At 39.0% G+C, this 24,875-nt stretch overlaps 2 protein-coding genes across 2 annotated transcripts in view; one reads left to right on the plus strand and one right to left on the minus strand.

The window, feature by feature from the left end:
* Window positions 1-392: 392 nt before the first annotated feature.
* wdr76 (WD repeat domain 76) lies at window positions 393-7,387 on the plus strand. The gene is made up of 15 exons (XM_067592951.1): window positions 393-561; window positions 843-944; window positions 1,038-1,136; window positions 1,360-1,452; window positions 2,036-2,094; window positions 2,698-2,815; window positions 2,980-3,081; window positions 3,423-3,460; window positions 3,646-3,799; window positions 4,206-4,364; window positions 4,536-4,651; window positions 4,828-4,926; window positions 5,032-5,184; window positions 5,279-5,332; window positions 5,593-7,387. The coding sequence occupies exons 1-15, from the start codon at window positions 523-525 to the stop codon at window positions 5,846-5,848; spliced, it is 1,641 nt and encodes a 546-aa protein (XP_067449052.1). The 5' UTR covers window positions 393-522; the 3' UTR covers window positions 5,849-7,387.
* A 192-nt stretch (window positions 7,388-7,579) lies between these two features.
* LOC137184862 (FERM domain-containing protein 5-like) overlaps window positions 7,580-24,875 on the minus strand; it is an 82,702-nt gene continuing 65,406 nt past the window's right edge. The window contains exons 5-14 of the mRNA XM_067592963.1: window positions 24,295-24,392; window positions 21,345-21,468; window positions 17,838-17,925; window positions 17,500-17,588; window positions 16,082-16,145; window positions 15,567-15,658; window positions 15,394-15,468; window positions 15,175-15,243; window positions 14,863-14,969; window positions 7,580-11,481 (exon numbers count right to left, since the gene is read on the minus strand). Of these exons, the coding sequence (XP_067449064.1) occupies window positions 10,892-11,481; window positions 14,863-14,969; window positions 15,175-15,243; window positions 15,394-15,468; window positions 15,567-15,658; window positions 16,082-16,145; window positions 17,500-17,588; window positions 17,838-17,925; window positions 21,345-21,468; window positions 24,295-24,392 (1,396 nt within the window). The 3' untranslated portion in view covers window positions 7,580-10,891. The remainder of the gene's footprint in view (window positions 11,482-14,862; window positions 14,970-15,174; window positions 15,244-15,393; window positions 15,469-15,566; window positions 15,659-16,081; window positions 16,146-17,499; window positions 17,589-17,837; window positions 17,926-21,344; window positions 21,469-24,294; window positions 24,393-24,875) is intronic.

The following is a 24,875-nucleotide window of genomic DNA, read 5'->3' on the forward strand; positions in this document are numbered from 1 at the left end:
TGTGTGTATGGGTGCGTTCGTGTACCGGGAACTGACTACTTTCTGTTTCTTATTCTGAAATATGCTGTCAGTGTGTCAGTCACATTATTATTGTTCAAATTAATTTATTTTCTAACGCCTAAATAACCCAAAATGATCTGTATTTGCTGAGTTATTTCCGCTTCCTGGCGCATCATGCCATAACTTGCCAAAGGATGGCGACATTATCACCGGCTGTGGAAGCTAGGAGGGCAAGAGCTCAGACGTCAATCAAATTCTAAAGCGCCCATTGGCTGTTGGTCGCTGAGAAAACGCCTCTTTTCGAGTGATGCGTAGATGCCAGCCAATGAGCTGCTAGGATTCTGTTTCGCAACACAGAGGGGAGGGGCTAGTTACAAAACATTTCTAGCATGTGGCGCCAATTGTACTTCGTCTTAATTATCTACGCAGTAACCTGCAGGGAAGTGTGGATGTTTCACTGTCCTACAGTCCTCTCAAAGAGATAGCTTGAATCTTCAAACGTTTCACTAGCAGAGCACTGAAATGTCGACCAGACGAACAAAACGCGAGACTGTCGTGAAGGTACAGTTATTAGTTGTGATTTGGTGAAGTTTTTTTAATGTTGTTCCGTTATCTTAACCTATCATTTGTGTTAGCTAACGTTAGTTGTTGAATAACATTAACATTAGCAAGTTCGGCAGTGGAACTAACTTTTGTTAGAGAGTGTAGACAGGTGAAGCATGTTTTGAGGCGTTACTCCGGTGTGTTACAGTGATGCTGCAAAAAGTTGTGGAAGAGTGAAATGAAGGCATTCCCCGAGCAACGTTATATTAATGTTAATGTTAATTATGCACACTTGGCAGGAAATGACACCTGTGCAGCTCCGACGGTCAACACGAAGCGGCCTGTTACCTAAACGCCTTCAATACTCTCCTGAAGACACAACTGAACCCCCCAAGAACAAAGTGAGACACACTTTAGAAACACCGAGAAACCATATAACATAACATTTATTATTGTTTTTTGTTGTTGTTAATATGCCCATATTTTATTGTTAGAGAACCAAAACGCATGATGAAAATTACAGTCAGAGTAAGAGAAAGGACCTGAAGGAGGAGGACTCAGATGTTGAAAATAGTGATTTGGAGCGTACATCAGTAAGTATGAAGACCCTCATTTACATTCAGCTCTCATTTACTACATGTATGGATCCTATTGTTTTAATAAGATAAGCTTTTTTTTTCATCAAGTCAAATCTTTTGAGCTTCTTGGCTACATGTATAGTAGAAAAACATGTGTGGGCCAAATAGACATCAGTATTCTCAACTCAATGTTAAAGATTTCTGCAGAATATCAGCGCTGTATCTTTGTGTAACACAGGTTGGGCATGGAGGACTGTCTGCATATGAACTAGAGCGCCTGGAAAACATCAGACAGAACCAAGCGTTCCTGTCTTCCATCAATTTACTCCAGGTGGGTACACACAAGGATTGGTCACAGATACATGGGGTGGTATTCCCTATAGACCCAGGGACGTCTGGTTTCACTGCAGGATGATATTGAATTACTAACATTGTGAATTTCCCACCAACCTAAATTTATTTTCATCTCAGTTATTAATAAATATGTGGTTTTAATTCCATTTAATTAACCTTAGAATAGCTACAACAACCAATGACCTTTTAAATAAGACGACCAATGTATTTTTTTAAAAGAAGTTAATATTACATTTTATATTAGTTTATCACTATATGCATTTTAGATCATATTGCCCAGCTCTATTTGTTTTGTGTTTTTTTTTAAGTTGTGTTGTAATAAAGAAAGCCTTGGATCAGCCTACAGTAAAAGTGGAATACTGTAAATAGTCTATGGCCTCATTACAACCTCAACAATCCTGTGTGAATTAACTACATCTTTTTTTGCATGTGAAAAGTGAAAATGTAGGTCAGAACTGTATGTATGTGTGTGCATTTGGCACACAAATGAATGATGTGTGTAAGAACTCTCTTCACTATCACCATCTTGTGGTATTAAGTCTTGTTTTCTTTTTCCAAAGGCAACTGAGGAGTTCAAACAGTCAACACGGCCAAAGCCATCACAGAGGGGTCTCATGAGGTACAGTCGCCTGACAAACTGTTGCTGCTGGTTGGAGAGCTCTGAATAAGATAACTGAGTTGAGCATGACTTCTGACAAGACTGGGGAGCTGTAGGACTGAAGTGTTACAAAATTGTAATGAGAAAAAAACAGTAATGAACATTCAGTGTCTTGTAGTTTTGTGTATATATGTAACATCATCCTACCAACTGCATAAACATCACAAGATATACAAGAACATCATGCATCATACTGTCACTCATTACTTAACGCGTTTGGGAACCTGCTGGTTTTTGAGTTTAAATTAAACAAAAGTATAGCAAAGGGTCAGAAACATACAGTAGGTTGTGTGGAAACCATTAAGTGTGTAGGTGATTGGTAAAATGATTAAGTATGGCTAATTTAAGATTAAGTAAAGATATTATGTTACATCTTCTTAAATGTGAGGATTTGCTTTTTTCACAATTTCATAACACTGATCACTTGGGTTTTTTGACTGTCAGACAAACAAGTTGTTTGAGGACATCACTTCAGACTGTTTGTTAGTTTCAGCCCTAAAATAAGCTTTCAGTGATTAAAGGTCTTCTTGATGTCACTTTAATGATCAGTTTCTGTCGTGTCAGGTCACAGACCGGTGTAAGAGAAGTGCTGCCACCTCGCAAATCCCTGCGTCTCCAAAACAAAGAGGCAGAGGTCTTGAAACTCCCCCCTGAACCGAGAGGGACGTTGATCTATCAACAGGTAGCTACATATATTAAAAAAAACAAAACTATAATATATTCATCACATCTCACTTGTCCCACTCCACTGCTGCATATAATTCTGTCTCTTAGCATTTCCTTTTCTCACCGTTGTTTCTTTTCTCGCGTTTGTTACTCACTTCAGTTGTTTTACTTGCTTTAAAGTCTTCGCCACTCAAGAAACCTCCTGGCCCACTGCCTATGGATCCAGTCAACATGGATGAAGGAAGCAAGCTGCCTTCACAACTTTTTGAGCTGTGCTCTGAGGTAGGATATTTCATGTTTTGATATTTCATGTTCTCATTACAACCCTAAAATTTTGATGTTCCGTTCAATTACCATGCTGGCCTTCCAGATACACCACGCATTTTCTGCTCTCTATTTGTTTGCCTTTCAATTGATTTCCTCTCACATTAGTAAATAAATGCAGTGCTGTTAAGCTGTGACTTCATGCAGAGTAATAGTTAAAGCTAAAAATATTTTGGAGATGCCTAACCTTGAGATACATAGCTTTGCATCTTTGTTTGGGTTGAAACATTTTTTTTGTTTTTATTACTCACGCAGCTTCAGAATCAATTATTAAACCATAAAATTGCTTTTCTTTTCAGGACTCAACAGAAAAAAAGGTGGAACTTGATCTGAAAGAGTAAGATTTTAAGTTTTGATTCTGACATCAGCCTGTTGCTTAACTTATAAAGAAGTGACTGCTCCACCTTTTACTGAACATTATTTGATGTTTGTTGCATTAATGGTCACATTTTTTTTTTTTTTTCAAACAGCTGAAAATGTTTATACAGGTGGGCACAAATCTACACTGTTGTCTTCATGCAGGTACCGCTCTGCTCTTAAGAACATGAGAATAACTGAGGACAGAGTGGCCAAAGTGGTGAAGGATCGCATCTTCTCTGCTGCCTTCCACCCGTGCGCCAGCCGCCTGCTAATGGCTGCAGGAGATAAGTGGGGGAAAGTTGGACTCTGGAATTTGGTACGTTTTCTTTGCTGTGATCATAATGCTGTTTATAAAAGGAGTTTTCACAACTAAATGGCTGGAAGTGTGCCTCAAAACAACTCATATCAACTTTATCAACTTGAAGGATCTCACACATTACTAAACAGACCTTCAGGAGTTGTATTTGTAGCAATATAACTGTGTGAGGCTAATATTCACTAGTGTTTTAGAATTACTTCTGAAAATGTTTGGCTTTCTACATGTTTGACTTTCCTCAGCATTCAATCTATTACTTTTTCTCCCGTCCACTTCCTGGAATCAAAACATTCATCACTGGACACACATGAATACCGTTTAAATGTCAGAACTGTTTCATATCACCATACAAAATCCACATTCAGAATCCACACTCAGTTCCTTTTTCATGTGTATATTCCTTCAGGGTGGAGATTGGGGTGATGACGGTGTGCTACTCTTTGAGCCCCACACTCGTCCCGTGGGCTGCTTGGCGTTCTCCAGGGCTCATCCCACCCACCTGCTGAGCCTCAGCTATGACGGATCTCTACGCTGCATGGATGTAGAGAAGAGTGTCTTTGATGATGTGAGATACCTTTTGTTCCATGAAATGTATTCTTTAAAAAAAATCACATTGTATAGGTTTTAAGGTAAACTGCCTGAATGCAAGCTTAAGTTTTCAAAATATACCATATAGAACATTTGCTCAAATTTCATAATTACCTCTCATGGTCAATCTGTTTGTACGTTGTTCTAGGTGTATGACATTGACGATGGCCTGAAAACATTTGACTTCATGTCACATGACTGTTTAACACTGTTGGTTGGGAACTGGTATGGAGAAGTTGCCATTGTCGATAGGCGCACTCCAGGGTAACGTATTCCTGTCTTAACTGGATGATGCTGATAATGATAATAAGTCATTTTTTTTGTTTTATCTCCATAGTGTTAAAGAGTAACAGTATGTGTGAACAATGTGAACTGTTTTGTCACTTTATGATAATTTTCATAAGCATACATGCTTACACTTGCATTCAACTTCTCTGCAGAAACTCCCATGAGTCTCTCCACTCATTGGACCCCAAGACTCTGCGTTGTGTGAGCGTCCACCCTTTACAAAAGCAGTACTTTGCTGTGGCAGAAAGCAGGTATGACTGTTGATTTCCTCATACAAATCTGTTTGATTAGTTTTCTGTCTCGTGTCAGTTTGTCTTTTTGATCATATCAAATTAAGGTTTTGATTGTGTCTGCAGGGTCGTGAGTATTTATGACAGCCGGTGCCTAAAGAAGACCACAAGCCAGGCAGTCTCCCAGCTGCACGGCCACTCTTTAAGCATAAGCAGTGCATATTTCTCTCCTTGTACAGGAAACAAAGTTCTCACCTCCTGTATGGATAACCATATAAGGTGAAGCTGGCTCAGCACTTTCAATGATTGTTGTGCTTATTGTGGTTTATTTTTCAATATCAGCTCAATTTATATCTTCAACTTTTTTTGACAGGATGTATGACACATCTGCAATGACCACTAAAGCTCCCTTGCTGACATCTATCAGGTACATACACTCAATTTAACTTCAACTTGTAATCGGATAAGTCATTATTTCACAGACACAGAAGATAGACAACACAGCACTTAAAATTTAGTTAATAGGAAAATACAAGATGTTAATAATTTCTTGATCAGTGGTAGTGTTCATGACTAGTGGGATGAAATCTCTGTGGAAAAGTTTTTGTTTTCTGCTTTTTTGTTCTAAAGTCTGTGCGTTACTTGAGAGACTTATTCACAGCCTGTTTTTTCATTCTTCATTTTCAGACATGACATGCAAACTGGCCGCTGGCTGAGTAAACTATCAGCAGTGTGGGACCCTAAACGGGAAGATTGCTTTGTGGTAGGGAGCATGTCAAAGCCTCGGAGGGTGCAGGTGTTCCACGAAAGTGGCCAGCCCCAGCACTCCTTCGTAGATGATGAGAACTTGAACACTGTGCTGTCTGTCACTGCTTTCCACCCTACTAGGAATGCCTTACTGGGCGGCAATGCATCAGGGCGCCTGCATGTGTTCTCTGACTGAGATGAAAACCAAAAGACTCCAGGTCCTGGGGAATCACAGAGTAACAGCATGAGAATTGTTCCTCACTATTCCAATTAAACTACAATAATTGCAACATTGGGTAGGTTGTATCAAAGCGTAGGTGTATTTGAGGACTGTCCAGTTGTGCTGTATCCTAGATCACGGCAGTTACATATACAGTGAAACACATCACGGCCTCTGAATATCAAATGGTGTCTATTTAAAAAACAAAAACAAAAAAACAACCCAAAAAACTAAAACTTCAGTCCATGTTTTCTTGTTTTACAATATCAAGTCAGTGAATGTATGTATTTTTTTCTCAATGTCAAAGTGAAGACATATTCCTACAAATTAATCTAAAGTACAAATGTAAAATGACTGTGTTCAAGTCCACTGAATGTCTAGTCTAAGTCAACTTTGCACATGAAGACACTGCACTCAATCTCTGTGAAATTGCATGGGGACTGCGTGAACAGCAATATTTGCCTGTAATACCAGATTGAACTGAGGTCTGTACTGTGACTGGGCTGCTCCAGAATAATATTGTTTTGAAGTCATTTCTGAAAATTTGGCTTCATGTTTGGGTTTGTTGTCTTGCTGGAGAATAGTCACAGCTCTCGAGGATGGCAGCAGGTTTTCTTCAGGGACTTACCTGCGTTTTGTTGCATTCATTTTACCCTCGACCTCTACAAGGTCTCTAGAGGCCCTGCTGCAGAAACACCTCTCCACAGCCTTCATGGTGGAGCTGGTGTGTGTCTTTGATGTGCGGTGCTTGGGTTATACCAAACTTAAGCATTTATTATGATAGCCAAAAAGCTCAGTTTTGGTCACAGATACTGGCCTGCTTTTGGCAGTTTTACAGCCGTCATACTTTTTCCTCTTTTCAATAATTGACTTCCCTGCAGTCCAGGGGATATTCAGTGCCTTGGGAATTATCTTGTCTCCTTCCCCTGATTAAGTGTGAAGGACCTTTTGAGATAGATGTATATTTAAAGTCACCATGTGTAGAATTTTTATGTGATTACACAGAAATGATCTTTCATTCAGCTTATGTGACTTCTAAAAACAACTGTTAGAACCTATGCTTTATTATAGTAAATGAGGTGAACAGTCCTGCATCAGTTAAGTTTGTTTTACAATAAACCTAATTTAGGTCAGTGTTTGGAGGCTTGTTCACTTAGACATTAAAAAATATTTTTCTGTTAATCATCAAGAATTTGAAAACTTTGTACAGGCACTGGAGTTAGGAAATAATCTTCAGAACATGGCTGCTGAAAAGTTTGTTTCGTTGACTGCTGTATACTTTTCTGTTCTCACATTTACAATTTTATTATACTTAAGATGTTTTACAGAACTTAAACCTTTTGGAAAATGGGTTCCATATGTATCGTTTGTGGTGCAGTCAACTGAAATGGCAAAACTGTCTTGACTGTTAAAAAAAAAAAAGGTTTATGTTTATTCAATGTGTTATTTTGTTTTGTTTTTTTTATTTGTGGTTGCTGAAACGAATAAATATGGAGACATTTTATATCAAACATTCCTAATGTGAATAGCATTAATTTCAGCTAGTATCATTATCACCTCAAGATGGCAGTATTGTAACATGAGAACATTGACCAGTCTGCATTTTCCAAGCAGGGACACATTGAAAAACTTTCTGATGTTCATTTTCCAAAGTAATGCCTTTTTTTCGATCTCTGAATTCAAGATTCAACTTGTAGCCAGACTAGCTGCCAGATGTCAAGAATATATTATATTTATTCATAAATAGTTTACACCAGTCCTCAGTCAGTGATTGGAAATAAGCAGTCTTGTTTGGAGGTAATAAATGCAGAACACATGCTTACAGAGACATTCCCATGTGCAGGGCCATGGTACAGGAAGGAAGCTTACAGTAAGACCACATCTGTGGCCGTATTCCTGTGTACATATTTCAAAAATGAATACAAGAGATGCCCGTCAATGGAACTGTGGCCCCCATTTGTTTCTGACAGTTAAAGTGATCTGAAACAGATTTTTGCAATAAAAAAATCCCTATATTGAACCCTGCATTGCACAAAGCAAGATCCAGGAAGTCAGGTAGATGAATATGCTACTTCTGCTGTTTAAATTGGCAAAAAATACAACCTGTTTCACTTCGGTTCTGGTAAAACCTGCACCAAAGTCCAAAGAGGAAATGGGTCTACTGTCAGGTGTTCAGTTCATTTACACATACTTTCACAAGAGAACTTGCATCTACTGTTTCTATATTGAGTCAGGAAGAGCAATCTAGGGTTAAGCAACAAGCAAACATGATTTACATAAAAACCCTTTTTTTGACAATAGATATTTTGGAGAAGTATCTTTGACACTGCAGAGTGGTACCACAGTGAGTAATTCACCATATCCTTCACACATGCATCTACAGACTGTCTTATTTATCACCTTTTGAGAGGATTCAAAACATTTTGCATGTCTAGCAGACAGAGACAAACATTAGTTTGCAGTTCCTGGTTAATAATAATCATTACATTATTTGTAATTTATTGCTCAAATTATGTTGTAAAGTTTTTCATACACGTAAACAAAATGAGGCTTGATACTACACATTTGAGGAGGTAAAAAGTAAACTTTCTGCCTTGACTTTTTTTTTGTACATGATCACCTTTCACCTAACATGTCAATCAAAAACCACCAAGCACCATCTGAATTAAAGCAAATACACCAGTGATGTTTCCCATCTGGAAACCAATCACAAAATATTTGTGTTATTCTACTAAATATAAATAGTAAATATTTCTGTTTCTCTAACTCGTCCAACTCTGAACTAAGACTCATGAGAAACAGAATCATTCACTCATTTCACTGTTTCTGAATTTTAAAATGGTACTGTACAAAAATAAAAATCAACATTTATAGCCTGTTATTTAGGATTCATTCATATTTTAATACTACAGGGATTCTCAATGAACAAGTTTTGTCAACCTGTCAAAATTTGAATATGAATACAGCAGCTTTCCAAACTGCCATTAAGTGCTTGCATATCCAAAATTTCTCAGTCACTATACTAAACCATTATTCTTGTTGCATAAATAATACATCCACTTTTTTTTTTTTTTTTAGGTATAATGTTGAAACACCTGCTGATCAGTCTATAATTACCAGTGGCACACAGCATATACACCTCCTAGTCAAACACTCGTAGGCTTGTTGAGAGGAACAATAGTTAACTGTCACTTTATGGTTTGAACTTATGCTGTCGATTGCTCTGAGCTGTAAAGACACACTGCAGGCTAACCTGTGAAATAACATACAATAAGGCTGGAGAAGAACAGCAGGCTATCAGAGTTTCCATCTGTTGACGTAAACTGACGCACTGCCAGAAATAGCAGACAACAGAGGTTTCTTTGGTAGGTGTGATGACGAAGATTGCAGAAGGACGTAAACATGACTTATCTTAGGTTCTCTTGTAAGCGAGCGCAGGACTGAAAACTACATATCCACTGCAAAAAAATAAGTCCATTAAAAGTCACTGTGAGGAAATCTGTGTGTTGACGAGACACCAGTGTGTACAAAAATGGAAAAATAATTTCAACATATGCAGCCTTGACAGATAAATGCATAAATTTGAACACAGCAGGACTAAATAAAGTTAAACGACCTTCACTCAACATGGGTCTTGAACTAAGAACAAGTACATTAACTCTCTTAATTGTATACTGTGGGGAAATTGCACAAATTCTTGCACTTTACAAAGGTAGAACAATGTCAAATTTCTCATCATGGAAAGGATCTTGTTTTTTATATATATTAACAGTATTGCACATCAAGATAAACTCCTTCTACAGAGCATGGGAGTCAAAGAGCTAACCAAACACTTCACTATCACTACAGCGCTAGCGCACATAGACCCATCACCTTTACAATTAGGTTTGTAATACTGTAAAAGTAACTACATCAAAGTGACAACTGTTCCTTACACACAGAAGTTGATTGTGGTTATCAGCCTTATTTGGCAGCTATTTTATAAAATCAGTAAACCTTCCACCTCCATTACTTCTATCCTTAGAAAGACTTAATTTATAGTCATAGGACAATTTAAAAAAAACAAAACAAAACTTAATTTGCGCTCTAGTGGCTGGACAAAAAAATGGTAATGTGAGCACAGCAACATAATGTCTGACCATAAACTAAATCACACTTACTAGAAAAATAATCATTCAAGCCTTTCAACAGGGCAGCACACACATTACACCTGGGTCAAATAGCTACTGCAACTAATTCTTAGCATTTGTTAAAATTTAATGTACCCGATGTGGAAAATTCAATATATGCCTAAAATTGTATAAAGCAAACTATAATGTTTGTAAATACTGTTTGACTCAGGACTGATCTACATTCAGTATGTGCTGCTTAGTTTTCCATTTAACACTTCCTCTAACCCACAGGTACAACTCCAAACACCAGTTTTTGATCTAATAATATCATAGTATAATTCATATACACAATATATATGAATGTTGTTGGCTTTGAAATGAGAAACTTAGATGAGTTAAACTGGCCCCCATCTCCTCTTCTCTCAAAACTTTACTCAAACTCTCATTTACAGTCAAGTCACACAACACACACCCCGACACATCAGTTCATTCTGTCTCACAATAATGTCACAATGTATAAATTAATACAAAAATAAAGGCAACTATTATCTGTGGTTGAATAAGTGGAGTCTGTCAGACTTTATTGTCCCTTCCAGTGTTTAAATTAAACCCTGTTATTGTGACTTTGTGTAAAAATAAAATACCTTGAAATGACCTGAATGTGATTTCCTCTCCTCGCAGTGATGGTGAAACTAAATAAACAAGGCTCTTCAGGGGACAGTCCGTGGCTTGAGACAGGAGCTCCTTCCTGGGAGAAGCTGAGTTAATATTGGGAATAGGGCTGCCATCTTTTTCCTTTTCCCTCCTCCCACCTCTCTCCTGACCAGTCTGTTGTACAGTATGTGTCCCATCTCCTTCAGTGGAGGCCTGTGTTGTGTCATTCAGTCTCTGCATCCTGCACTTTGCCTCACTTGCTGATGAGGAAACCTCCCATCCATCGTAACTTACAGGCGAACCAGCGCCGCAGTGGGCAGAAATATTCAAAGTGGAACTGCTGGAATTCAGGTGTCTTGCGGATGTCTCTCAGGAAGGCAATGTCCAGGTCTGACTCTGTCAGCATGATGAGCAGCAGCAACAGGGCGAACAGCAGTCCGATGGTGACCAGGAACAAACGTAAAACGCTCAGGATGAACTTGTTCAGCTCCTCTACGTCGCTAGGTGGTGACGGCCTGCTTCTAACCATACGCAGTGCTCTCCTGCCGGGTCTGAACTCTGCCGCCTGCCCCTCCATCGATGCCCCCGCCTCCGACTCCTTCTCCTCATCAACGCTGCAGGGAGCGCCATTAAGGTGGCGTGCCACCGGCATCTCCATTCCATGCTCGGCCACGGGTGTAGGCAGCACGCTGTCTGAGGGGCTGTAGGCCTCGTCTGAGATGACTGCTGATGTGCTTGCCTCACTGCCATCCATCATGTGGCCCCGAGAAGACATGAAGGAGTCGCCATGAGAGACAGAGCGCACAGGCGTGGAGTGGGCGCTGTCTCGAAGAGACTCCAGACCTAAAAACACACAACAGAGGACAGCAGTTCATAAGGGAGATTCAATAGTCAACTGTATTGTTGCGAGTTACATTTAAAGAGAAATACTGACCTGACTTAGTTACACTTTACACCTAATAAAAATTGCACAGGTCTATCCATCATGATGCATTTAGTCTAAAAAGGTAAAAGGTTTGTCCTCTATCTCTCTTTATAAAAGTTGAATCATTATAACAGAAATCAGAAATTTGGTTACATCTGAGACAAATAGTTTCTAAAGGACACACTTCAATAATTAAAAAACACGTGACAGACTCTGAACTTAACAACAACTTAAAAATGTTCTTGTGGAGCAGCCAAACTGGATATAAACTGGTTACAAAACAGTCTGTCCACCCCTCACAACTAGTTGCAAATAGAGCTGCAACGATTAGTTGAATAATTGATGGAAAGAAAATTAATTGGCAGCTATTTTGATCATTTCTTCAAGCATTTGTTCTTTGATTTCAGCTTCTCAAATGTGATGATGGTTTTTCTATGTTATATTTAACGGTAAATTGAGAACTTGTGTTTTAGACTGGACATCAGTGTAGGGTCTGAGAAATTGTGAATGCCATGTTTTCACAATTTTTTTCAACATTTCATCAAGTAAAGGATGGATCAATGAATCGAGAAAGCGATCAGCACATTAACTGATACTGAAAATAACGCAGCCCCAGTTGGAAACCACACCAGACAATATGTCTAAAGTAGTACATGAATAGCAAAGTAATATATATTTGATGAAGAGGCCTACATATATATATACATATATATATATATATATATGTATGTATATGTGTGTGTGTATGTGTATATATATATAAATATAATATTAATCATCAGAAGAATGAGAGGACTGTATTCTTTACATGCATGTTTGTGTATGTCACCATTTGCCATCAGAGTTGTGAAAACAGTTACACTTTGAAATGATCCAGTCTGACAATGTGAGACTGTCAGGTATATTTTGACACTTGTTTTCAGATGCAGTGAAACATGGTCTAATTCAAGTGACAGATAAAAAACAATCTCCTAAGATCTTTGTTTTTTCTGTATTCCTGCAAGGAGCAAATTACCACAGAATTCATTCTAATTAGTCCATCAGAGATCAAACTCTTAACAGCAACAGTATTCTCAATTCTGTTCTGTAAACGTCTGAATAATGAAGAAAAGGAGTGTTATTAAAAGTAACTAGGGGGAAGACATACTTGCATGAGCTGCTGTGGTAGTAATGAATGGTCACTATAGCCACTATATCTGTGTATCTTGTAGAGTATACAATACATGTTACTTGTTAACCAGCAAGCCAAGCTGCTTTTAAAACTTGCTTCATATCAGGGGATGCAAATGTATGACTACATAGAACCTGTCCCTATTTTTGAAGTACTGAGAAAAGGAGGTCTAAGGGGAAATATTGTGTAGTTGGAGTATAATTAGTCCTAAAGCAGAGCCTCTCAGCCTGGCTGGACTGCCAGAATATTCAAGTATGCGGTGCTCTGTTGGACACTGTGCCAACATTTGTTATTCTAATACGGCCAGAGGGGAGGCATGATTTGTTTTTAATGGTCAGCTTGTCATTTCCCATGCTCAAGAAACGGACCCTGTCATCTTGTCATTTAATCCATGTCTACTTAAAAGTGGCAACTCTAACCCTACAGTAAAACACAAGAACAATGTCCTCTCTCAAGGGCTCCCTCTTAATCCTCATGACTTCCAAAGTAATTTTCTGAAAGCTACACAAATACAATGTAAATTTTATGAACTCTGATTTACTGCATTAGACTTCAACAATATATTATTAGATGATTCCATATTTTATAGGGATAGTAATTTGGGATTTAACACTTATCTTCAAGTGAAAGTCGTGCAACTTGAAAACTTTCAGAGCTGCTCTATTCAAATTCAGCACCCACCCCTAATAGCTGTTAGCATTCGAGAACCACAAAAAGCACTCCATAATCCCTCATTACAAATACAGCGTGGTTTTTTACCTGCACAGCCAGCTGGTGGGCTGCAGCCATGGAGCTGGGGAGGGACAGCTAGTCTGGAAGGAGCCTTGGAGCTCTGTCCCGACCCAGGACCTCCAGGGAGGGCGGGAAAGAGTGGCAGGACCCCCAGGGCCTTGCCCAGGAGCCTGGGTCCCAGAGACAGCACACGCACCTTCACATCTCGATAACAATGGTTGATCATGCGCAAGTGCACATTCACCTTGGTCTTGATTCGGATCAGACACTTCACCATGGTTAAAGTAGAGCAGAAACACCGGTCTAACCTTAACTGTGTTCCAACACAACTTCTACAGCTCCCTCTATTTTCTTTATCTGTCTTTCTTTAAACTTCCTCTCCTCCCTCTATCTTCCAGCTGTCTGTCTCTGTCTCCGACTGCGGCTGGCGAGCTAAGCAGCACTCCCTACTCCACAGTGAACTCCCACATGCTGGCAGGCAGGCTGACAGCAACAGAAAAACAGAAAGACAGACAGAGAGTGAAAGACAAGGCCCAGGAATGTGGTCCACTTGTGCCACAGTCCACCTCATCCACCCCTGCTGTCAGCTGTGACACACACGGCATGGCCCCTGACAGTAGGAGCTATTTTCAGACTGAGATATTATTACGAGTGGAAATACCAGCGCAGACAGAGCAACAGGACAAGACACAGGGGGTTTGTTTCAGTGTTGCAACTGTGGGGTGCAATGTCAGGGCTTGCTCTCTATGTCAGTGACATGGGGCACCAGTTTGACAAAAGACGTATTTGTTGTGAATAGACTATACTATAAGTTTATTTAGTTTTATCCAGAGTGGTCAGCTAGAAGCAAACAGCATTTGCAAAAGGTTAATAGCCTGTAAGGAAAGGAGGGGATGGTAAGTGACCTTTAAAAACTGACAAGAGGACTTCCTCATGTCAAAATAATGCCTGAGGCCACTGGTTGATGGGTGCTTCTTGAGTGTGTATATGTGTTTCAGAAAGCACACATCCAAGAGAGAAAGCGAAAGATATTTCAGAGTGCAGAAAGAGTGACTGACACTGACAAGTGGGGGATTGTTCACATGGAAGATCACTTAGCTTACTTTGTCCTGGAAATTCTGTCCTAGGTGTGTAATCCATAGCTGCAGCAGGTGTCATATATTGCAGGATTACTGACCAACTTCAGTTTCACATCAACATCATTGCTCTATGAAGCACTTCGTAACTATTGTTTTGAAAAGTGCTATACAAATTAAGTTATTATTTTCAACATGCTGAGTGCTTATATTATTCAGGCACATTTTTTGAGTATTCTGCTTGTGTGTATGTACGTGTGTGTGTGTGTGTGTGTGTGTGTGTGTGCGTGCGTGCGTGCGTGCGTGTGTTTGTGTTTTACCCTCCATGATAGAGATGTGTACAGCTCTCCGTCGGGTCCTGGGCACGCTGGTCAAACGAGGGCCGTGGGTGATGGATGGACAGCTCCTACTTGGCACCATGCCAGCCCTGGACAAAGACACATACATGTGTACACATCATATAAACCTTCACACAAACACATGTAAACAGATCCCCACATACTCACATGTAGGTATATATGCACAAACACGTACATAACATATATGAATAATTCGTAATAGATCAGTTTAAGCAATAAATGGTACCATTTATTTGTCCTCAACTGCGGGCAAAATTTTGTAAAATTTCTGACCTGTGGATCTCAGGGGGGTCCCTCTTAATTTTGGCACTTTGTTCCATTACCTCTTTTGCAACCTTTCCACTGAAAAAAGCGAGAAAATCTGTTAGTCTGTGATTTTTTTTTTTTCCCCCAAAAAAAGTTTTTTCATTAGATAGCGACAATGAAGAGATGAAACAAAGGTCCCTATTCATAAACTGTAAATCTTTAAAGTGATTAAAAAATATTCAGTACCTATATCTAAAGCGACTACCCTTGAAGAACAGATTACTACTGGACACAGTGCGGACTTGACTCGACTTCTCCAACCTGCAAGTGAATGCAGAGAAAAATTATGAACAGAATCATAAGCATAAGTGGAACAATGTCCTTTCTGCAGTCCATTTGTTTTAGGTCCTATGACTCACTTGTAGAAGGCTTGATTCTCAACTCCACACTTCCACAGATGCTTACAGGCCTCAGGTGTAGGTGCAAAGTATGTCAGTATAATCTTCTTATCCTGTGACAAGTCCAACACATTAACACATGAATACAGTGTGTTTATACAGAATGTATGCAGAATATTAAAAGCAATCCACTTACACTGGCTGAGAACAATGACAATTTGCATTATCGATTTGCCTGTAGGCTACCTATGAGCTCTTGTTTAAATACTATTACAAATCAGCCAAAGAAATCCCTCAAGAATCATCTCCTCTGGACATGTAGAACATATATTAACCAAATGTCTAGCTTTACTTTTGTCTCCTAAAAAACATGGCTAACACACATTTTTGCCAGTCATTTCTCGTTTACTTCCCTATTAGGGATAGATTACACTGGTGCCGCTGCGGCAGTATCTCCATGCATAAAACCAGGCTACACTCATTTCACTTGAGCTCCAAAGGCTAGAAAAGACAGCATTTTAATAACGCACACACACCTCTTTCTGATTTGCATATATATGGAATGTCTTTGCTTCAAACTTGAGTTTGGTCACCTCATCCCTGAGTTTGAGAGACAGAACAAGGGAAAGACAGACAAACAGCAAAGAAAGAGATGGAGGCAGAAAAAGAAAAAGGGAAAGACAGAAATGGACAAAAGTGTTAAAATATTAATTGTGACTGGAGGCAAATTAATAAGGCCAACAGTGTTTCAGTTCTGTGTAGAAATGTCTAGACACATTGACTCCAGACAAAATGACAAGAGTAAGCTGCAAGAGATTAGAGAAACAATTTTCTACAAAAACAGACCTCCAAACAACTCTAAACCTGAAAACAGCAGGTTGATTCAGCTGTTTTAAAAAGTCATTGTCTAGTACAGATTACTGGTGACTTTTGGTTTCCTTTGGACTGCTTTTCCTCTAATATATTGACTGAACATGCAGATAAATTTATAATTTATTCCTACTGTATGTACATACCATAGATGTCTTAAACAGTTCAAACATCAAGTTATGATAATGCAGTAATCTGGAAATTTGTCTTCATAGTTTTGAAGGTGCATATAAGCATATGGCAGATAGTCTCAGGATGTCATGATGAGAGTTACAACACCATTCACAATGCCAAATCACAGGTCATTTTCTTGCAAGTCGGTATGTAACAAATTTAAGGATCAAAGCACTGCAAGAGCTGAAACTCCATATTTTTGTTAGGATTTTTGGCACTTGAACCATAAACCATAGAATAAAAAATGTCTAATCACATTTATACTCTCAAGTTAAAGTCATTGCATTTATGAAATTTCAACTCTGTCATGATCAATTTTACACACTTTTGAATGTTATGCAAACCATAATTTCCCCACAAAGTTGCAATACCTGATGTTTGGAATGAAAATGTAATAATTTGGCTTTAGAAGATTTGGTTTATTCCATGCAAGCTCTTTGGAGTAATTTTAGGATTTTCCTTTTCCTTTCTTGGCACCTTAAACAACATGTTCTGAGGCACTTTTGTTATTTTGCAGAAGAGTGTAGCTAAGCTGTACTATAGCACTTGCTGTGTTATGTGGACAAAAAAACTTGAAAATTTGGACTTGAACGTCAAGCAGCTTGCCGAGTTTGCTGGCACTTGACTTTGTAGAAGCTGTTAATACAAGGAGGATGTACTGTACAGTATGTTCATCTTTGAATTGTGCAAAAATTGAAGGAAAGTTTAAAAAATATGTATTTATGCCTGTGTACGTCCTTGCATGGGTCTTTATTGAGCTTTTGAAATATATCTTTACAAATACAGTTTGAAAGTCTTGCTCACTGATATGGGCTCACACATACACACACATACACACTGTGACCTTTCATTTGAATATGATTTTTATTTAGTACCATCATGTCCAGCTCAACTGTTCATCTGTACTCACCACTTGAGGAAATGAACCCTCCTGTTTCCTTGCAGCACAGTGAATCCAAAAGGAGTGAAAGCCAGGAAAGCTGGGTTGCCAGACACATCCTGAAATGCAAATGAAAAGTTAAAAAACAGCAATAAAATTAAATTAATAAAAAGTCTTTTTTTAGTAGTATAACAAATATATTTAATTTATATGATTTACTTAATAGTTAATCTCACACCATTTTAAAAATACATCTTTAGCAGATTACAAGAATGTAATTATTATTATGCACCACATGTATGAAAGAAACATAAACTTATAAAAAATACATTTATAATTACACAATAACTCAGTTTTGTAAAGACCACCTTGCATGGATGAGGGTCCACTCCATACGTCTCCAGCATCTGAGCCTTCTGGAGGAAGTTGAGCTCTGATGTCTCAGGAGTCTGACCTCTGGGAGAAAAACAATAAGTCAGTCTACTGGCTTCTGTCACAACCATCTGTCAACTCAGAGGACATCATCTGATGGAAAGTTTGTGCTCATTACTGATAAATAAGTAAACCAAAGAGTATTTAGTATGGACTATATTAAATAGTTTGGATCCTGACATCACAAGCAAAAAGCATATGGCTTGTTGATTAGAGCGCCCGAAGGATTTAGTAGTTCATTTGTATAAGCCGCCCATCTGTCATCTTTTTGTCAATAAAATGTAGAGTAACCCACAGAGATGATATATGAACGAAAACTGGGTGAAATGAATAATGAGGAGACCCTGGGAAGTTTTTATGTGTTAGAGAAAATGACTCTTGCCAAGGAAACGTGGGACCACCCACTTACTCTACATGAGTATTAATTTATGGGGCCTCTACAAAAAGACTCTTGATGCATTATTAGTGTATCTAAAAATTGCTTTGTTAGAGTTACTGTCTTCATCCAGCACTCCAGCAGAGAGTACTTTCAGCCAAACTTACAGTATGTTTAGCTACCGGGAACAAATTTGATCTTCTACTGATAAAGGATGCATGCCAAATATGATCACTGTTTCTTAAGAATGAAAGTAAACCTCACTCACTTTGTAGAGTCCTGGCTGTTCCTCTATTTGTCCCTGGTCAAAGGAAAATCTAATGTTCTAACAGCTGTTGTACTCAAAGTTTGGTACTGACTAAAGAAAATAAAGCATTAAAAATCTGTGTACTGTCCACACTTTTTTTCTGTTATTAATGATTACTGAGACTGATGAATAAGTCAAATTAGTCTTAGTCAAACAGTCTGGCACAAGTCTACAATATAGTGGCTCTTGATTTCAACTCTAAGTTGTAAGTAACCCTGATTTCTTTCTGTTTTTGCTTTGCCACAACAACAATAGAGTCCTTGCATCCTGGAAAATTACTATCTGGTAAACATAAAAGCAAATTGTCGCAAGTATGTTTTGTGTAACCTTAGCACCCATCTACTCTATAATTTTGAATTCTGCCAGCATTGTGATCAGTAGAGGAAAAAAAGCTCCCAACATTTTTTTTTTTTAGCCTAGAATGGTTAAAAACTACAAGGATAACCATCTGATTGTTCAAATCTGCTGTCAAACAAAAAAGTGGAAATGAGCAATAGAGGGCAGTGTAGGATTAAATCCATAACCGGTGCCTCTCTCCACCTGGGTTGTATGTATGTGTGTGTGTATGTGTGTGAGGGTGTTTGTTGAAGACAGAGATACAGTATATCGAAGACAAGAGAAAAAAAATCAAACAAAACAAGAGTGGCAGGATGACAAGGTTAGAGGTTTCTGTATGTGCTCACGGTGTTACAGGCTAAGATGTATAACCTTTATTCTATTTCACACAAGCTTTGTCTTTGAAAGGGCTCTAAAGGCTAAAGAGGGCAAAACTAGATGCTTGCACTAACGGTTGTGTTCCCCAACACCCTTCCACTTTAAGGCTGACAAGGCAAAGTAACGCTCACTGAACAGGATTTACAACCACACATTCATATCAGTCCCCAGGCATGATACAAACACCTCGGGGAGCATTAAATCACTGCCGTCCAAGAGACACACAATCCGAAGAGGGGATTAGCATTTACCAGCACCACCAATCTTTGGGACTAACAAGCAGGTATAGCCGCATTTGCTGGTTATTCAGTACCACTCATACATTAGTCTCTATAAACAGATATCTGCATATGAATGCATAATCTGTAGGCGAGGGACAAGATTTTGGGATCGTAAGTGTTCTGGTTTCCGTTTCGTTTCCGGCGATGTCTACCAAGTAGGTCTACGTATCTGTGGATTGGCAGTACTGACACACCCAATTTACAACATGACACACGCACCTGGTTAGGTTTAGGCATGAGCAGTGAGATGGTTAGGTTGGTTGGTTATGCAGGTAAACAGTCCTTGTGGAGAGTGAAAGTGGCGGAACGCATTGGCTGAAATGTTGTCTGGACCTAAAACACCTGCAAAAAGTATTGATGTTTGTTTGGTTTTAAACTGTTAACTGAGTGTAAACTGGCTACTTGTGAAACAATCCGGTCGTAGACGTCGTCTTTCAACTCCAATTCCATTCTTGTGTCTCAAGTTGCTAATCGGACTGTAAACAGTGGCCGGTGCAAGGAAGAGGAGGTCTTGGCCCAGATATCCATCATACGGGTCAACACCTAAAATATTGGCCATTTCACCCGGAGGCTAAATCGTTGTCAGGTGATAGCCGATGGGTTTCGAGATTGCTCACACACCAACATCTCTTTGAAAGTGCAAAAACATGGACCCATGGGGCGCACTGTGCCTGTTCCAATTTACATATGAGGGGCATAGTGTCTCGTACTGTGCCGCCCAAAGTGCTCAATGAGAGCACAAACTTGGAATGAAGCATCCCACAAGAAAAAGACTAAAATTATCAAACAAAAAAGAAAAGGTTAAGTTGCCTTTTCTCCACAGCCCTTTTGAAATCTGATTCTTGCAAGATGGGATGGTTGACTGTACCATGACTGAACTCATCACCACCAAAGGGAACATACTCACATTCACTAGACCATTAATGGCTGCTCTAGCATTGGCTTCTGGTCTATTGCATTGCTTGCCTGATATAGGGGCCCCCTAAACAGAAAGCAAGCGACTGTAATCTTCTATAAGACCTTCAGACTAAAGGTCTTGCCACCGCTGCTTCTGTTGAATTGTAGGGGGCACCTTGCAGGCCAAATGCTGCAGACTGGCACATTCAGTTCCAGAGATTTGAACTCATAAATGAAAATTTCAGTATGACGGGGTGGTTAGGGAAGCCTAAAGAGCCGCTAGAAGGCAAAGCTGGTAAAACAACAAAGTATGACAAAGAAACCACACACACACACACACACACAAACCAAATGAACGGAAGTGAATACTCAGCAGATTCAGTAGCTACAGCATGAAATTACAAACCTATGCTCTGCATATCTTATCAGAATATGTACTTTCATACTGAATGTGAGATGTTCTTTTTTGGTTGGACTAAGTGAAAAAAATATTTTATTTCCTGGTTGTGACAAGTGATATCCCATGTGATATTTTTATGGTAGTCATTACAGTATTCCATCTCAACATAGCAGCTCCTCTTCGTCACTGTTTTTCACTCAGGATTTTCCATCTCACTATAATGTAACATGTCCTTTTGGGTGCTTTTGCTATAACCACCTTAAAACGCAGTTATCATGTGGAGTACTAAAACCATCACAGCAGTGGTTAATTACTTTCCCATGAGTAACCCATGAGTTTAAGAACTACTGCAGATGATGAAGAGTTCAGTGTGTAGGACCAACAGTTAGGTGTGCTTCTGTGATGCGTGCACTCTGGCTGCTGTGGAAGTGAAGGAGTACACAGGGACCTGGACAGGTGTCACCTTACATCAGCTCTGTCTTGTGGATCTCAGCAATCCGCCGCTCCAGCTTCTCTGAGTGCTTGGGGAAGAACTGGAACTTGGAGCTGTAACCCTCTGGATGTTTCCCAGGGTCATAGTCACCGATTTCAGCTGGAAAATGGGAAAAAAGAGAACACAGGACAGGTTAACTTCTGTGTTTGACCAAAAGCCCAACAACAAACTGAGTGAATCAACTAATAATATCAACTAAATTGTTCTTGGAATCCTTGACATGTGTTTTATACCAGACTGCTTTCTTACACTCTCCTGTCTAACATTCCAACACACCGATAAATTACATCACCTTGGTTTCACTTTTAAGGATCTTCAAAAGGCATGGCACCTCTGGGAGTGAGTTGTCGATATGTGCTTAATGAAATCTTGTGCTTTATGAATGGGTACATGCTGTCTTCAGAAAGTTTTAAGAATATCTCTGCACTGTGTCGTCTTGCCCAGCACATCTCTTAACTTAAAGGACTGAGCATGAATGCCAAATAATATCTACTGAGACCTGTAATGGGGCAGGGTCTTTGTTTTATCTGTTTTCCAATCATCAGACTGTAGGTGACATCAGCTGCCCAGAAGAAGAAGTAAAAATGCAACACTCCATGAACATTTAAATAATATGTGAGGCATAATCACAGCTGCAATTAACAAATAATGATGTTTGTATATGGTAGTTACAATAATGAAAATCATACTGTACTTTTGATATGAACAATTATGTTAGTAATTTCTTATAATGAAATTCAATACACTTTTATCTTTTTCTATTTAATAACTGTACCCAAGGCATTTTGCCACTTTAATCTTTGTATGTGGCTGTTCTGATGAAAACTGAATTAATATTGGATGGTGTTCAAAGATAATGCCGCAGCATAAAGACATGAAAATGAGAAGGGCCCACAGTCCAAATTTATGCAGAATACACAAGAAAAAGACCAAAAAGTCAAGGGTTTGAATGCACCTTTGCACAATAAAGACACACACAAAAACATAAATGAATGTGCATACTGAATACTCCAACACTCAAATCTCAATCCGATAAATCCATGTAACAAAAAAACCCCAATTTACCCGCTGAAAGTGACTTATTGGATTGTTGGAAATCTGACATTGATCATTTGTCACAAAGACACATCTATACTGTTTTAATTTATAAAGGTGATGTATGCAAACAGTGATGCAATGCAGCCCTGTATTTCCTTTCTATGAAAGTTGAACAAATTCTCTGTTTTACCTTAAACTGAAGACTTTGTCAGTTTTTAACCTTATCTCCATGCATTATTCAGTTATTCAGAGGGCACGTTGGTATAATCAAAAATACCTGCCAGTGTTCACTGCATCACTGCAGCAGCCTAGTTAACTCTCACCTGACATCAGATTACATTTGGTGGAGGAGCTATATGAAGAGTTTGGCTACTTCTCTGCTCCCTGGGCAGCCATTGTTGTTAAAAACAGTGGATATTATGGACATCCATAAAACCTTCCAGTTTATACTTGCAGCAGACATTAAGGATTCACATCCTCTGACATGGTGTCAGAGTCAAAGAGTGCCTATAAACCAGACACCTGGTGAAGAAATCCAACAAAGAGAGGAGTAGGCTTAGGCATCCACTGATTTGGCAAGGCAAAACGATAAAGACTGAATCAAAGATGAACAATAGAAGAAATTCACCCAGGACGGCTACCTTGCCCCAGTCATTCTCACACACTAAAATAATATTTTATATTAATATTTTGTCATATAAACTGTCTATCTCTCTGTCTTTATCTAATCAGTTCATTTCCATTCTTTTAATATTTAATGTTGTTTTCCGTCTTCTTCTGTGACAACTCTCCAACCAACACCAACCAAAAAACATACACATACAGTTAGTTAGTATTGAGGTTTCACCCAGTTATCTTATAAATAATGGTGGACAGATAGGTATAAGTATGATAAGCCTAATGTCTTCCACCTGATGTTCTGTCTTATGGTAGGTAGGGCTACACAGAGATGCTAGGAACATTCATTCTGGGATTAGCTGTGAGAGAAAAGGCTGGCAGGATGGCTTGTTGGCAGGTGTGTGACAGGGGAACTGTTCCTTAATGCATCTGCACTCTCTGCATGTTGATGAGCCTGACACCCAAAGGAGCCCAAGCAGTCAACTTTTTGCAAACCTGTCAAGATTCTTTCAAAGAGAAACAAGACAACTTTTTTCATTAATTTCTCTTGAATTTAAGATTGTACGCTAGCAGGGTTATCAAAATGAGGGCGTTCAAGTCAAGATAAAAGCAACAAATTCAGATTCCCAAGACCCCCATCAAACAAAAGTGGGAGCTCAGATCTATGCAAGCAGTATGAGCCTTTAACCTCTGAACACACACCGCTTGCACATTTGCACGTAGTAAAGCATGTACATGTATGACAGATTGTGAGCTCATAAACACTCGTAACATGGAACACCTCTGGCAATAACATCTGGCACATGTTTATGAACAGGCCGGGATCATATGGAAATCATACCGAGCCTACAGATGGTCACAAACATCGTGGACATATATGAATATTATGTATACAGTATACTAATATGTGGTTAACACATCTGTCAGAGGAAACATGGTCGTTCATGTACACTTGTGATTTGTGGTGACGGCTGTAAAAAGTTCCAACATGAGGACCAGCCAACATTAAAATTGAATCACTTTCATCAAAGTGAAAATATTTTTTCCAATCAAAGCAGTGTGTGTAGGGATAACACTCAATTATCTAAACTGCGCCAGACAAAGGACAGTATTTCACTGCTTGGTTTTCTGGTCAAGGTTGTAATGTTTCCCTAATACAAGGACATTTGTGCTTGTTTATGAGTTGCATTAAAATAAAAAGGTACAGTAGTCTGGTTGCAGGCTTTGCATCATTTTATACTTAAATTACAACAACCTATTTTGTTGTACCTTGCAATATGTAGGCAGCCAACAGAGCAGCGTCTGATGTCTTGCACAGGAGACGACCATGATAGAGATCCCTCTTAACCTGCAGGAAGACGAGATATCTGTGGAGTGGAACACAGAAAAACTGATTTGGGTCATTATTTAGATAGGATCAATACTGTATATCGACAATGGTTTCCGTTTCTTGACAACACACACAGTGGATGTTTGCAAGTTAACAGTAAGGTGCCCCTCATGCCATTTAACACTGAGACTGTAGATGTGGCTAAGAGATTGTTAGGAGAAGTAATACTTGTGACGTATGTGTATATGTATGTATATATGTGTGTGTGTTTCCATACAGTATGTGTTAATGTTTTTGATGCCTTACCTGCAACAAATGTGTAATAGTTCAAAAAGACTAAAAAGTAATGATGACAGGCTAAAATAAATCTTGAGACTACAAGTAAAGGAGTTACTGGGAATGTTGTTTTTAGTTTAAAAAAATCATATAATGATAACTTATTAGGCATGTGCCCTGTGTTTCCTATCTGCTTTGGATGCTATCTGTGGTTTTTACAGATAAGCTACAATACCTGGGCAGC

This window comes from Thunnus thynnus, chromosome 1, assembly GCF_963924715.1.
Source record: "Thunnus thynnus chromosome 1, fThuThy2.1, whole genome shotgun sequence".
NCBI classification, from domain to species: Eukaryota; Metazoa; Chordata; class Actinopteri; order Scombriformes; family Scombridae; genus Thunnus; species Thunnus thynnus.

What these genes read in the sequence shown, in the direction of transcription:
- wdr76 (XM_067592951.1), top strand. Translation starts at nt 523, where the DNA reads ATGTCGACCAGACGAACAAAACGCGAGACTGTCGTGAAG. An exon ending in AGAAGAGTGTCTTTGATGAT is followed by an intron (nt 4,365 to 4,535) that starts GTGAGATACCTT and finishes ACGTTGTTCTAG; the next exon opens with GTGTATGACATTGACGATGG. An exon ending in GTCGATAGGCGCACTCCAGG is followed by an intron (nt 4,652 to 4,827) that starts GTAACGTATTCC and finishes ACTTCTCTGCAG; the next exon opens with AAACTCCCATGAGTCTCTCC.